The sequence below is a fragment of the Thermobia domestica genome, chromosome 3, assembly GCF_964235325.1.
Source record: "Thermobia domestica chromosome 3, izTheDome1.hap1.1, whole genome shotgun sequence".
Lineage (NCBI taxonomy): Eukaryota > Metazoa > Arthropoda > Insecta > Zygentoma > Lepismatidae > Thermobia > Thermobia domestica.
In genome coordinates, this window is record NC_137456.1 from 54319688 (window position 1) to 54334105 (window position 14418).

The 14418-nt window shown below is 33.1% G+C and overlaps 1 protein-coding gene across 1 annotated transcript in view; it reads right to left on the reverse strand.

Moving 5' to 3' along the window:
- Nucleotides 1–6246: 6246 nt before the first annotated feature.
- LOC145680390 (putative inorganic phosphate cotransporter) overlaps nt 6247–14418 on the reverse strand; it is a 53272-nt gene continuing 45100 nt past the window's right edge. Inside the window, exons 8-10 of the mRNA XM_081750830.1 lie at nt 13700–13941; nt 10353–10485; nt 6247–7178 (exon numbers count right to left, since the gene is read on the reverse strand). Coding sequence (XP_081606956.1) covers nt 7105–7178; nt 10353–10485; nt 13700–13941 — 449 coding nt within the window. The 3' untranslated portion in view covers nt 6247–7104. The remainder of the gene's footprint in view (nt 7179–10352; nt 10486–13699; nt 13942–14418) is intronic.

The window sequence follows — 14418 nt, forward strand, 5'->3', positions numbered from 1 at the left end:
AAAACTTTCATTACTGATAAATCTAAAAGATACAAAAAATAGGCTATTACGTGTGATCCAATAATTTCTCATTTCGAGCACTAGTTATTTCTCCTTTCAAGCACTATAGAAATGTTTCGAAAGCTAAGAGGAATGGTAACCTTAATTGAAAAGAAACAGAACATCGTTTTTCCTCATTCAAATACTCTTATTTGCATGCAATCTGTATTTCTGTAATGTAGACGATCAAAATCGACATTTGTTTTTGGTTTTTTTAAAAATATTTTATTATTTCAAAACCGAAAAAGTAGTTCGATTCTTAAAATACATGTTTTAAACCGAGGAATCGACCTCCAGTTTCAAAATCGAAACGAAACATCGAGTTCCATATACTCAATTACAGAAGAAAAAATCATGAAATGTTAACAGCACTATTAGGAACTCAAAACAAATAAATTTATTGTGCATTTCGAGAAATGACAGACAGTGACAATCTTACATACAATCTATTATTATTATGCCAGCATTTCCTCAATGATATACTAGAATAAAGGTAAAATATAACTACTTAAAAATTGGTGCTGATGAGGAAAAGCGAATCAGATAAAAAATGTATTTAGAAAAGGCCTGCCAAAGACATGCACATACAAACTCACATCATATATACTTCTTTACTTATTGCAGGCGATATTAAATCTTGAGTTTTGAAGTGATATACCGGATCATGACTCCTAGTCAACCTCCGAAATATTGCATTATAGTTTGATTTTGTCATGAAACAACTAGAAACTGTGGAAAGCTACCTCCCTACCTAAAGCTAAGCACCTAGCATTATATTTACGTAAGGCTACTCTCACATCACAGTTCGGAAGCCGGCAAAGGTATATGTAGTGACCAAGTCCAAATTCATGGGAGCGGTTGGAAAGGCTGTTTTGAGGAGGTTCACTACACTCATTTAGCTTTTTTAAAGTAGCTTTTACTTACAAATAACTTTATTTTCACGACTGTAGGAATGTCACCTTGTCACTACTGCCGCAGCCTCCATGGCTCTCGAGCAATATTGGCCCCAACACTAGTTTTAATGTACAACATTAGCAATCCATCAATCTATGTTTATGAACAATGTAAATATGAAAAATACTTTATATATATAATACATCAAAAATACATTAACAATAAACTCCAGACATATAAAATTAATTTTTAGTGTTAAATATGGCAGAAATCACGATCCCTGATGGTAAAAATAATTTTCGATTACATCTAATGAACATTACATTTAACCTTGGTTATAATATACATGAATAAACATCTCTTAATAATCACATTAGCAAAGATCATAATGTAAAGCATCTTCATTGCGCATTAAAAAATAACGACATTTTTTTTCACATCTTACATGCAAGGAACTTAAAAATTAAGTAAAACTACAACTCACTGGCGCTAAATTGCATGAAGATCTAATACCAGACAGTTGGCGCATATTCAACTGGGTGTGGTTAGCGAATTGGTTCGCAAAGTCATTATTTCTGGCTTTCTACATCAGAGGTCGTTACTTCTGAATTCAAATTAGAAGTAAGGCAGTCCCAGCTGCCTCACGATATTGGATAACTTCAAACTGCGCTCCACTGGGAATACAATCTATGACCATGTGCGGTATTATTTCTGTAGAACCAAATAAAATGAACGGAAATATCACCTACATTAAAACTGTTACAATTATTCGAATAGCATTAGTCAATATATCCTTATGATGATATTTCGAGCCTTATGAATTAACTTAATACCTGTTGCAAGGACTTCTAAATTCTACACGAATATGTATCAAGTGCAATATCTGGATGCGTTTCATTGAAAGAAGCTAATACCTGTAAAGTTCCTAGAAGAAGACTAGACTGCTATTATAAATAAAAGCTCAAATAAAATTTAAAAAAATCTTAAAACTACGTACGTTCTCTCATACCATAGATGTATGTGCAAGCACGAACAACATAATGATACAGGTTGACATCAGTATCAATGTACACCTCATCAATGGACGGATTGATGAATGCACTGTGGCAGAAATTCGTATAAATGATTACATATAAATGATTCATTATTTCTTTATCCTCAAAAAACAACACATTCTATAAAGAAATAGTGTGCTCCACTTTTAAAAAAGTACTTTTCTGGGAACAAAGTCCGTAATCACTCTACAAATGCACGAGAACCAAACGGTTTTTATACTTATTATGGAAAAGTATTTTATTAACAACAACACAATCAACATATTATTTTTTAAAATTTTCATATATGCACCTAGAAGCATGGAGCAATGTTAGAATAACAAGAAAATCTGATTGCTGCACTAGTGGAAACTCGAGATCCCGATCTCCGCTTGCTAGAAGGATGCCCAACTAATTAAGCCATTGGCCTTGATTAATTTTCTGCATTTATGATGCTTTGTATCTTAATCACAAATATCAATTGTAATGGATTTATATATCTACACGAACAACTGCCAGCATACAGTTGGTTACTTAGGCCTTGAGTTTTTTGTGTAGATATTGCATTCTTGTGGAATATGACACTCTCATGCAATACCTTGACATTCTCATGCAATACCGAATTTATGAAGCGCAGGACCTACTAGGCTGTTACTGCGTGCTCCAAACTACGACCGCTGCTTGAATCCACTGCAATTGGAGGGTACACAGACAATCACGCAAGATCAATCCTCACAGCATAAGCCATTCCGCACCATACTATATCGCCTCCAAGAGACAGATTACAGGATTATGCCACTGGTTTCAGCTTCTCAGCGCTTGAGGAGGAATAATGCATTAAAAGCACCTGGTTAAACTGTAAAATGAAATGAAATTTTTAAGTTTTACGTCCCACAGTTATGCCGGCTAGGCTACAGGGGACGGTGATGATGAGAAATGAATATGGTGGAATGAAGAATGTGGGAGGAAACGGAAGAACCCGAGAAAACCCACGCACACGGTGTTTGCCCACCATAAAGCTCACTTGGCGCGAGTTGGGATCAAACCAAGGACCCCATGCACGAGAGGTGAACGCTCTACTACTGAGCCACTGTGGCCCACTGGTCAAACTGGTCATTGTGCATCAATTGGTAGTGAAGCTGTTAGCAAAGTGGCAAATCCAGTTGTAGTCCCGCTGCTCCAGTAACAAGGATTTCTTGTAATTTTAACAACAAAAAACGTTAATTAAATACAGAATTAGCTAAATGGTACAATAAAATCGTGTTAACGTATTTTCAAATTATATTTACGAGTAACTGCAGCGAAGGAGATGACAGAATTTTTTCTTCCACTGAATGACTATCTCCAGAAAATTACCTTTAGGGGAATGCATTTTAATTTATCGAGTCACTGGTATGCATACTTATCTTCGTTCTCATCCCTTTCCACTGAAAATTTAATATGTACCGCACTGAATATCTACAAATAGAGAGAGACCTGGATATGATTTACCGGGAAATGTGGTTCGGATCCCATCATCAATACACTTTCCGCCACAGACTCCGATTGCAGCTACTGAGCAATGTTCAACGGGCTAACTCTGCTCAAAATGATAACAACTGGTGGAATTGTAGCCTCGGTATTAAAAGGGAATGTTAAACAAAAAGTGGACAAGTAATACCGGTTTCTACAATGTAGTTGATAATCAAAAAACGTTTGAAAACAGTATTTTTAAAACGAAAAGGTTCCTCAACAAGCTTCATAACGGAATGAAAAGCATGTGAATGATCTTTCTACTTTGATACATCTATGTAAATCTACGTTAACGTGATCACAAAAAGATACTAGTATCTACTAACATTTAATGTAAGTATTAAAATAAACGTAAGTGAAACCATATGGCTTTATCACATATTTTCGATATTTACTATTGTCATGATTTCTCGATATGCAGTTTTTTTAAAGATATTTCTTAAAAACTTAATGCAACATTCTATTCATACTTCTATGTCTTATGGATAATCGTTAATATAAAGAAAATTAATTAGCTAACTACAGTTCCTTACTAGGATAATGAGTTTACACATCAGCCAAGTAACAAGTATCTAATTTTAGAAAGGTAATGTAAAAGCAAGCAGAAATAAAAAATAGATAAAAAATTCTGTAGTATATAGTCTCATGTATGTCTATGATACTAGTCTGTCTTATATACGATGAAATAGTCTTTTATTATTTGTACCATATTTTACGTTACTTTTGTCTTAAATCCTATCCTTTTACTAGGAAAAAAGACTACCAAAGTTCGACACTATATTAGAAGTAGTAATTCAAGGCTTTACAACTTCGAAGAAAAGCTTTTATCATTTCTTTTAAAATATTACTTCAAAATACTTCACATTTTATTAATTTTTAGGTCTCAAATTACCTGCAGCTTTGTTTATTCTCAAAGAGTAAGTATAATTAACTTTGAGCAAAGAAATCTTTCAAGTCTTTCATAGTTAATATAAGAGTTTCGCAAACGCAAAACTCACTTACCCAAAACTGAGGACTTTTTTGGGATATGCATGGCATTCAATTTCTGTTTTCTATATGCTGATATGTTCAAGTTGATGAGATCTTTTATAATCGTACTGTCATATAGTTCGAAAAAGGCATGTGACACGCAATACTTAGCAAATCATCTTTTTTGAAAGATTATTTTACGTGGACAAGAAGTAATATGAATCCAGAATCATTTGGTGGTTTCATATTACGACAAATATGTTATATATAAAGTAATTCTATATTTTAAATAATAATTATTATAGTTATTATACAAGGTGTTTGAAAACAACACTAACAAATTTTTGAAAATGATATCTCATACGAAGACATGAACAAAATTATTTAACAAAAGAGACCGCCAATACAACAAAAAAACAGGCGTAACTCGAAATGAAAATGAAATCTTTTAGTTTAACGTTTCACGTTATACCCATTAGGCTAAGGGAGACGAATGATTAAAGCAAGTGAATAATGGAATTTGTGGAATGAGAATGTGGGAGGACACGGGAGTACCCCAAGAAAATCAGCTGTCCACCATAAACTTACTTGGCTGGAAATCGAACCAGGGACCCCACGTATCAGAGGTAAGCTTTCTATCAATGAGCCACCGTGCCACTCCAGGAGTAACTCGAGACCGAAATGTTGGATCAAGTTCGAGTTGAGTTGATTTGAGTTTAACGTCCCTTTCAGCAGCGAAGCTACATGAGACGGGACCTACTGATTAACGTGGAATCTGAAGCACAGAAGCTCCCGCCGAGAATCAAACTCGAGTCTCCCACGCCTCCGCTTAGCCACGAAGGAGCTCTGGATCAAGTTCGAGTAAGATTATTTTGAGTCATAAATTCCATTAATATGCTAGTGGATATGGAATGTTTATCAGTTTCAGTATCTAACTTATTATTTTTGTGTGAGGATACCTCATAAATTTCCTCCTGTGCTTCTGAACCAAGTAAGTCACCAGCCCTGCTTACATCTACTTGTATAAATGGAATTACTGCTCAATAAAAGCCTATCTTCCCAACCTTAATGCGGCATTTGCTTTCCAAGCTATAACCCTTTATTTTATCAAGTCATAACTCTGAAATGACGCGTCTGTACATCTACGTTAGTATCTCTCTCTCTCTTTTTATATATATATATATATATATATATATATAGAGAGAGAGAGAGAGAGAGAGAGTGAGTGAGAGAGAGAGAAAGAGAGAGATAAATTAATGAAAGATCATTTTCTAAAGTCAGCTGCTGTCTCCGAACACCCTGTCTTTACACAATGAAATAAAATCAACATATAACGACGTTTAATTATAACTTGCGTAAAATTCCAAATTTCCTGCAATTCGTAATTCGCGTAAAATTCCTTCAAAATTAGGCACAGAAATCTCTACAACAAAGAGTGTATTTTAAATCTACCCTTAATGAAAGGAATGTGATTCTCAACCTACAATTTATAAGAAGAAATGCACATTTTTGCTTAGATCAACACTCTTTAAGCTCAAACAATTTATGTTATTTAATTTATTATAATATAAACTGTAATAACAAACACTGTCATTAAGTATTGTACCTTCTAGAATCGATACATACTGTACATTCTAAAGCTAATATTTATTATTATAAGACTTATAGTACTCTTTATATATATGCAAAATTTAAAGAAAATGAAAGATAGCTTTCGGAAGAGGTTTCTTCCAGAAAATTGAAGAATTAGTTGTAATAAATATCGGCTGAAATAAGTTTCATTTAAAAGCTAGAAGAGTTTTAAAAAAATGGATAATACAATGCTGTAAACAAGAAATCATATCACAGAATTCACTTGTGAGAAACTATTTCGCGTCCCCCATAATAACACCGTCATAAGTCTAAAATGTCAACTTGAAAGGTAACCTTTCCCCCTCACCCCCATAAAAATCTTTGAATCTAACGAAACAATATTTTTGGGAATGTATTTCAAAATGTATAGCATAAATTATTATAGAGGAAACCCTTCTTAAATACATACAAATTATTACACATTAAAATAGATAATCAAAAATGTATTTTCAGTTGCAACCGTCTTATTCTAGGGACGAGATTTAATGACTTACAGTTTCCACCCACTAAAAATTTTGCAGTGCATGGTTTCTATGAATATGATTTTCTGTTCTTTTGCGAGATAGATTAACCTACAATATTCATAGGTTTATCCTTGCAAATGTGTGTTAAGAATAAGAAATACAAATTACAATCAATACACATTTTGTACATACGTTCTATTTTTGTAAAATCACTTCTTCTCTGGTCTGGGAGACATACCTGCACATGATTATTATGCATAATTATTAACACATTTCTAATCCAATTCAAAATATCACTACTTACTTCCTTGTAAGGCTTAATGTGAACATCATTAGACTATATCTATATATATATAAATACATAATATACATATCTTAAAATACAACTATATGTACAAACAACGATATATCTGTATATACAAATTATTTTACAATATATACCTATAAAGCTCAACAATATACGATATGTATCACAAAATATGTAATAATATTTTTAAGAGACTCAAATTTCCCTGTGAACCATAGTTTTATAAATAGATCTACGCTACTATACAATATATTTATGAGCTTCCTTCTATATCTTCTGGTATATCTTCATCGTACGATACGTGGACGACATTCGCATTTATAGGATCTGAAAAATATAAAAACGTACATAGTTACATAAACATGCATTAAGCGTTAGTAGTGAAATGTGACAAGTATCACAGCTTTCTATATGTTACATGATATGATCAGATGTCTTAATAAATATGTCTCAAAAATCGATGTTTCACCTATCATTTATTTCTGAAATTGTACAAAGATGAATTCTGTAGCCAAGTAACTCAGATACTATTAGACACTAGACAGCACGATGTGATAAACCTTATAATAAAATCATAAGCCTTCATTAAAAACTAAGGGCCAGATTAGTATCTACAAGTAGTTAAAATAATGAAGAATTTTTCGATTCTACTGTTTTCCATTTAATGAATTTGTATGCTTTATCGTAAACGAGCAACTTAAATGAAGTATATAATACAAAATTCTCATTTACAAGAAGAATGGCTTAAATTTATACCACATTAATTTTCTTCATAGAGTTTATACAGGTATCTTAGTTTTAATTACTCTTAACTTTTTTTGTCGACCTCCTCTCCTTATAGCTGACCATACCTTATATTTATGTTGTTTATCTTTAATGTTATAATTTAATATTTAGTCACAAAATATATGTAAATTTTTGTATAAAGAATATAAAACCAAAACTTTCGCGTAAATTCTGGAGTCCCTCAGGGGTCTAATCTTGGGCCTCGTTTGGTTTTTATTACTTATTAATGATCTGTCACGTTATATTAAAAAATCTCATAAAATACTTTTTGCAGATGATTTGAAAATATTCGTACATGTGAAATGTATAGATGACTGTCTACTCTTGCAACAAGATCTGACTAACATACTAAAATGGTACACTAGCAATAGGCTTACAGTAAATATTAATAAGTGTAAAACTATGACATACAGTAGATGTGAGCAAACATATGCCTTCACTTACACCATCAATGGAATAAGTTTAGAAAAATTAGATACAATTAAAGATTTAGATGTGATATTTGACAAACAATTAATCTTTTCGCATCATGTGGCAAATATTACTAAGGATGCATATAGAAATCTTGGGTTTCTTATCAGGACAACCAAAGAATTTACGAATGCTAACTCTTTGAAAACGCTTTACTTTTCTTACGCAAAATCCAACCTTGAATATGCCTCACTTATTTGCAACACTTCCGTGAAAACACGTAGTCAAAAAGTTGAGCAGATACAAAGCAAATTCATACGTTTTTTCACATACAAAAGAAAAGGATTTTATCCAAAATATGAATCATATGATAATTTACTTGGAAACTTTACACTTCAGACACTTGAACAAAGACGGACGTTGAACGACCTTATTTTTGTCCACAGACTTTTGCACAACAAAACAGACTGTACAGACATAATTACAAAGATAATGATACAGGTTCCAACCCTCAAAACACGCAAATGAAATAGTGGCCTGTTCTACTGCAGAAGGCACGTACAAATGCACTGCTTATGTTACCTACATGGAGAATTCGTGCTACATACAATAAAATCAGCAAGGATTATAAAGATGTAGATATATTTAATAGTTCTGAAAAGTTGTTCAAAAGAGAAAATACTCTGTATTTTCTTTAAAAAAAAAAAAAAAAAAAAAAAAAAAAAAAAAAAGTAAACGGTGCTATTTTAATTCAAGATTTTGTATTAAATTATGTAATTGTCTATTAATCAATTTTAATTGTATCAATTCAATGTATTATATATAGACACTGTAATTGGACAGTAATGCCTATTGTATCGATAAATAAATAAATAAGAAATATATAAACCTTCCTACAAATGTTTATATTATATTTTCAATTTATCTCTTCCTCATTTCTCAGTTCTTGCACTTGATTAATGACGTTTGATTCCACGAAATGTGCTTATTTCTTTATGAAACTGATACACGCATAAGGAAATCTTACTTATCTTATCTCTTTTAATTCCACCTGTTTCGTTGCCTGTAACAGTGTACGTAAACACGTATATCGATTACATGGAATTACCATTGAATGTTCAGTTACATATTAACAACTCGACTGATAAAAACTACTTACGAAATTAATAACATTTGGAATTTTAAAGACTACTTCTGGTTATTTCTCTCGTTTTTCAGTTTTTGCACTTGCTTAATGACAACGTCTGATTCCACGAAATGTGCTTATTTCTTTATGAAACTGATACACGCATAAAGAAATTTTACTTATGCTTCTTTACCTTTCGCAATTCTTGTACTTTGTTTTCAATGTTTAACTGCATTAAGCTCTAAGTTTGCTCTAAGTTTATCTAAAAATATCTCTTAGCGTAACAGCCCTACACGGCCTGGGTCTTTCTAGCAAAAGTACCGCCTAATAGTTTCTTTCTTTTTTGACCGCTTTGGCCCCAGGGATATTCAACATCCTCGTTTTACAAGGCTGAGCCAACTCAAGGACTTACGACTTAGGTGGAAAAAATCCTTCTATACCCACCGGAGATCGAATACGGACCCCAGGATTAACAGTCAGACATTCTTCCGACTGAGCTACAGGTCATCCTTGTAATAGTTTCATTTTGTTATTTTGGACATTATTTTTATTTTAGTGAAGTTGAATTATTGAGACAATTTGCCGTGCAATTGGAAGATTTTGTTATTTTTTTATTCATATAATATAATCATATATATACAATAATATAATATAATATAATTTATTCATATAATAATATAATACATTGTTCTTAGTTATCTCTCAACCAGACATACTTCTGATATGGAGGGAGCATTGTGCCTCAAGGGGTACAGCGCTTACCTTTGGTGTGTAGGGTTCCTGGTTCGATCTTCGGTCAAGTTAGTTTGTGGTGAACAACATCGTGTTAATGGGTTTTCTCTCGTTTCTTCCCACATTCTTATTCAACTAATTCTTCCATTATCATTTACTTGCCTTAATCATCCATTTACGTTGCAGTGTGTGTGTGTGTGTGTGTGCAGGCCTTTGAAATGTGTAATAACCTTATGTAGTGCCATTTGAAAAAATACAACTTTATTTTGACATTTTTATGGCAACATTATTAATCATACAATAAGTCAGAGTATGCCAAACAATGTCCTTCTGCCGATATTTGCCAGGTAAAAGAAAGAAAAATCAGTGTTTCTTGTAGGCTATTTCAAAAGTTACAAGTATGTATCAAGATAAATGGTTCATCCTATATTTATAAACATTATTACCTGGTCTCGAATTTCTGCAAGGATTATTCCAAGACTGCTCTTCTGCTGATGCGAAGCCTAGATAAAAGAAGCCACTTGCAGAACTGATAATTGCTGAAGTGAAGAACACCTTTTTCCACTGGCCAAGCGTTTCCTGTAATATAAGCCAACTCTGCAAAATCCTTGTAAGGAAATACTTTGTGACATCAAAATAATTAAAATCTGGCAAGATTAAATTACATGCATTTTAGACATTGTGTCTAATATTAGTAATAAAAGTACTAACAATAAAGGGGGAGAAAATAATAATAATAATAATAATAATAATAATAATAATAATAATAATAATAATAATAATAATAATAATAATAATAATAATAATAATAAAGAAGAAGAAGAAATATGATTGACTTCAATAGACTTATGAACGTTTCATTCTTCAAATGAAGATGCAAGAACTAGATGAATAATAATGGCTCCAACTGAGCGAAACAACACCAAAATGTCGCATAAATTCTTATTTGTCTTTATAACAGATTTAATGCAAACGATCAGTTGCGCAACCTAAATGAGAAACGTTATTATAGTTTAATGTTGCCAATTTTGTCCAAAACCCATCTCCTTTCTTGTCAAATCACATTTTTCGGTACGTCAGTAACTTTAACTAAGACTAGAAGTTTCTTCATTTCTTAGCAGTTGTTTTAAATGAGCTTAACATCTCAAAATATGACGCGTTGATCGATCTGTGAAATTGCGCTAACTTAACAGCGCATACTTCTCCCCTTAGCTACACTTCTCGTACACTGCGTGTTACGACCTGTTCACAGTTGTCAAATTCATAACTAGGCAACCTAAGGATTGTACTGTATAAGGTTCATTGTGATTGGATCACAAATACCAAAACTACAACATTATTCCGGGTACTTTTTGACTGTCCTAGCACTGCAAATAATTACTGAAATTACAACAATGTTTCATTTGCAACAAATCATAGATAAAGTTCTTTTCGAAATAAAGCCCTTTTAATTATTAATATACGGTTCTTTTGGAACACTTCAATTAGACTCAAATATAGGGTGTAAAAATTTTAACTGAAAAAGAAAATAAACAATTCGGAAAAAATCCTGCTATTTTTGACTACATAATTTAAGACTCATGATGTTTGGTCAACAGGCTTCGAACGATAGAAGGAAGCACTTTCAGTCCCCACATAAAATCAAGAGCACCATATACAAAATAATCTGGCAGTAGAAAACACTTAACGATAAGCAATAACTTTTGGAAAGTTTCACAAAAATAAAGATTCTGAATATCACTCAACAACAAACTTATTTCACAGAGCTTCGTGAAAGAACCAAGTTGAGACCTTTCACAGCGTTACGAATTTCTAAGCGGATCCCTATATTTGCCCTAGATTAGTCATTTCTGGCTGGATACCCTAAGATGTTACAGTTTGCTCCTCTTCCCAGTAAATCATATGGAAAAATCAGGATTGAGAAAGAACAGTGGTGACAGGTGAACAAGAATGTCAATACTTTTATAGACATACAACTCGTGGATCCGTGACTACTCGCACACAGCTAATACTTGTTTATGCCATTCCCCTACCTTGTTCTCTCCCCTCCTCTGCTCTACCTGTTCTCCCCATCGTTTCTCCGAAAAAAGAAGTGTGTTCCTACGTCATACATCGGCCAGTTGGAAATGATTACTATAGTCGAAATCTAGGAAGATGGTTTTAATTGCTAATTTTTGCTATATATATTGGAATCAAATCGTAATTTTAATTAACTTAGACAAACTGAACACTAAATATATGTTTGATTCTCTGAGCTTGTTCCGAGTCTAAGATAACATAACTTGGCGAGTGGCATGGAGTGAAAATAATTATATCTTCTACTTAAGTGTAATCTCAATATTTCTTTGGTTAGACTACAGAAAACTTGGGAGGAAATATTACGACTGGGCTAGTGCAGGGCTTATAGTGGTCTGGTCTCTTGTAAATGGTTGAAAAGTGACCAAAAGCACACGAAAAAGTGACCAAAAAGTGACCAAAAACACACGAAAAAGTAACCAAAATCTCATCGTGCCCCTTTTTTCCTTTGTCAATTTCTACATCACCTCTCTCTTTGTTTGTTGTTTTGTTTCATCTTTCCTTCTTTACTTCTTCTTTTTGAGCTTCCTCCTTTCTTAGGTTTTCTAAGTATGCTTTGTAGTTACGGTAAGTAGACTTCGCAGATGTAAGAAGCTTCTGAATAAGTGAAACCAGTTCTGGTCTATTTCCGAATTTCTTCATCCCAGAAATTATATTTAACTTAGCATTGAGAGTTCTCAAACCCATGAAATATTCAAATTCATCACCTACTCTTAGAAAGAACATACAAGAAGTATAATACAAGACGAACATGATGAACCACACACACACACACAACGTTGAGCGCAGCGTTAACTATTACGAGAGAAAACTAAAAGACTATTACGATAGAAGAAAGAATAGACACAGAAGGGTTCTCAACCCCACCTTGAGAGCTTAAGCATCCACCAATCTTCCACTGTGCTTTAGAAAGAATAAAAGCTGAAGTGAGAATACCGTAAAGCTGACTGTTTCACATGTGGCAGCAAGTACTGAAGCTTCAAAAGTGTAATGAGTAACAAGTTTCTGCCTTTTTTCATTTATTTTTATAATATTTTTCTTAGAAAACTGCCAATGCAGAACATAAATCACACGAAAAACTCACTTTACCTCCCAAAAATGTAACTTTTAGTGACAAATTTGAAAAAAAGTAACTTTTAGTGACCAACTTGAAAAAAAGTAACTTTTAGTTAAAAAAAAAAAAAAAAAAAAAGTGACTCGCTATGAGCCCTGTAATGAGTAAAACTCGAACCCATCCAATCTGTAGGTTATAATATAACCCTCTACATTACAGGATTATAAGCTAGTTAGGATTTAGGATTTAGATGTCTGGGCTTTCGGCATTTATGTCCATTTAGCCCGTCACGTATGAGGGATGACGTCCGTCGGCGCACACCATCTGGGGAAAGGGAAGGAAGAAAGGATTGGAGAAGGAAAGAAGCGGCCAGGGACCTATAAGTTAGGTACTACCCCGGCATTTGCCTGGTGGGAATGAAGAAAACTCACGAAAACCTCATTCAGGATGGCTGATCTGAAAAAGCTTCTTACACTTGTTCGACCGAGTGCTCCAGGGATTATAAGCTATGCTAAGAGAATGAGCAACAGTCGATTTAAAGAAACTTTTTTTTTCCTTCTTAAAATGTTTAATTACGTTGCCAAGATCACAAAACGCACGGCTTTTAACATAGACAGTTAAATATTAGTCCAATTAAGTGCAAAGTTTTTAAGTTATACTTACTTCGCCATTGATTAGGAGTCCCGTAGCATAAGGAGCAAGAAATCCACATAAATTTCCTGCTGCATTTGTGATACCATACAAAGTACCTGCAAAGTTTGGAGACAATGATATGTGATTCATCTGATTTCCTGCAAATGACGCTCCTCCAAACGCGCCATTCAATGCCAATATTATCAAAATCAGCAGCTTATCACATCCAATTAAGGCAACTGCAACAAGTCCTAAAGAAGGCACCACAGCCGCTGAAAGTAGTTTCAAAAAAACTTTTATTACAAAAAGAGCAACGTAATTCTTAAAATATAGACACAATTACAACTCTAAAAACCGAAAACTATAAGAAATTAATCACAATCAAATTTTCTATCGAAATAAATTATTTCAACTTCAAAATCCATACTTTACATTTAAAAAAAAAAAAAAAAAAAATCGTGGCAAGAAGACAATAACAAATACCGTTCGGTTACAAGCTGATTCAAATTTCTCCATAGAAACAAAAATGTGTTCGAATATACATAAATATAATATTTTATTTCATAGGACTTTATTTGAATAAGTAGCTTAAAGTTGATACATATTGTTAAAGACCAAAAAATTATCCCTCATGAAAACGTGCTTAATATGCCTATTTGACAGCCTCTTCCGGATGAACTTACACATTTTCTGCCTCGTATGAATACGGTAATCAATCATGTTTCTCCATATCTTTCAATACGGTAATA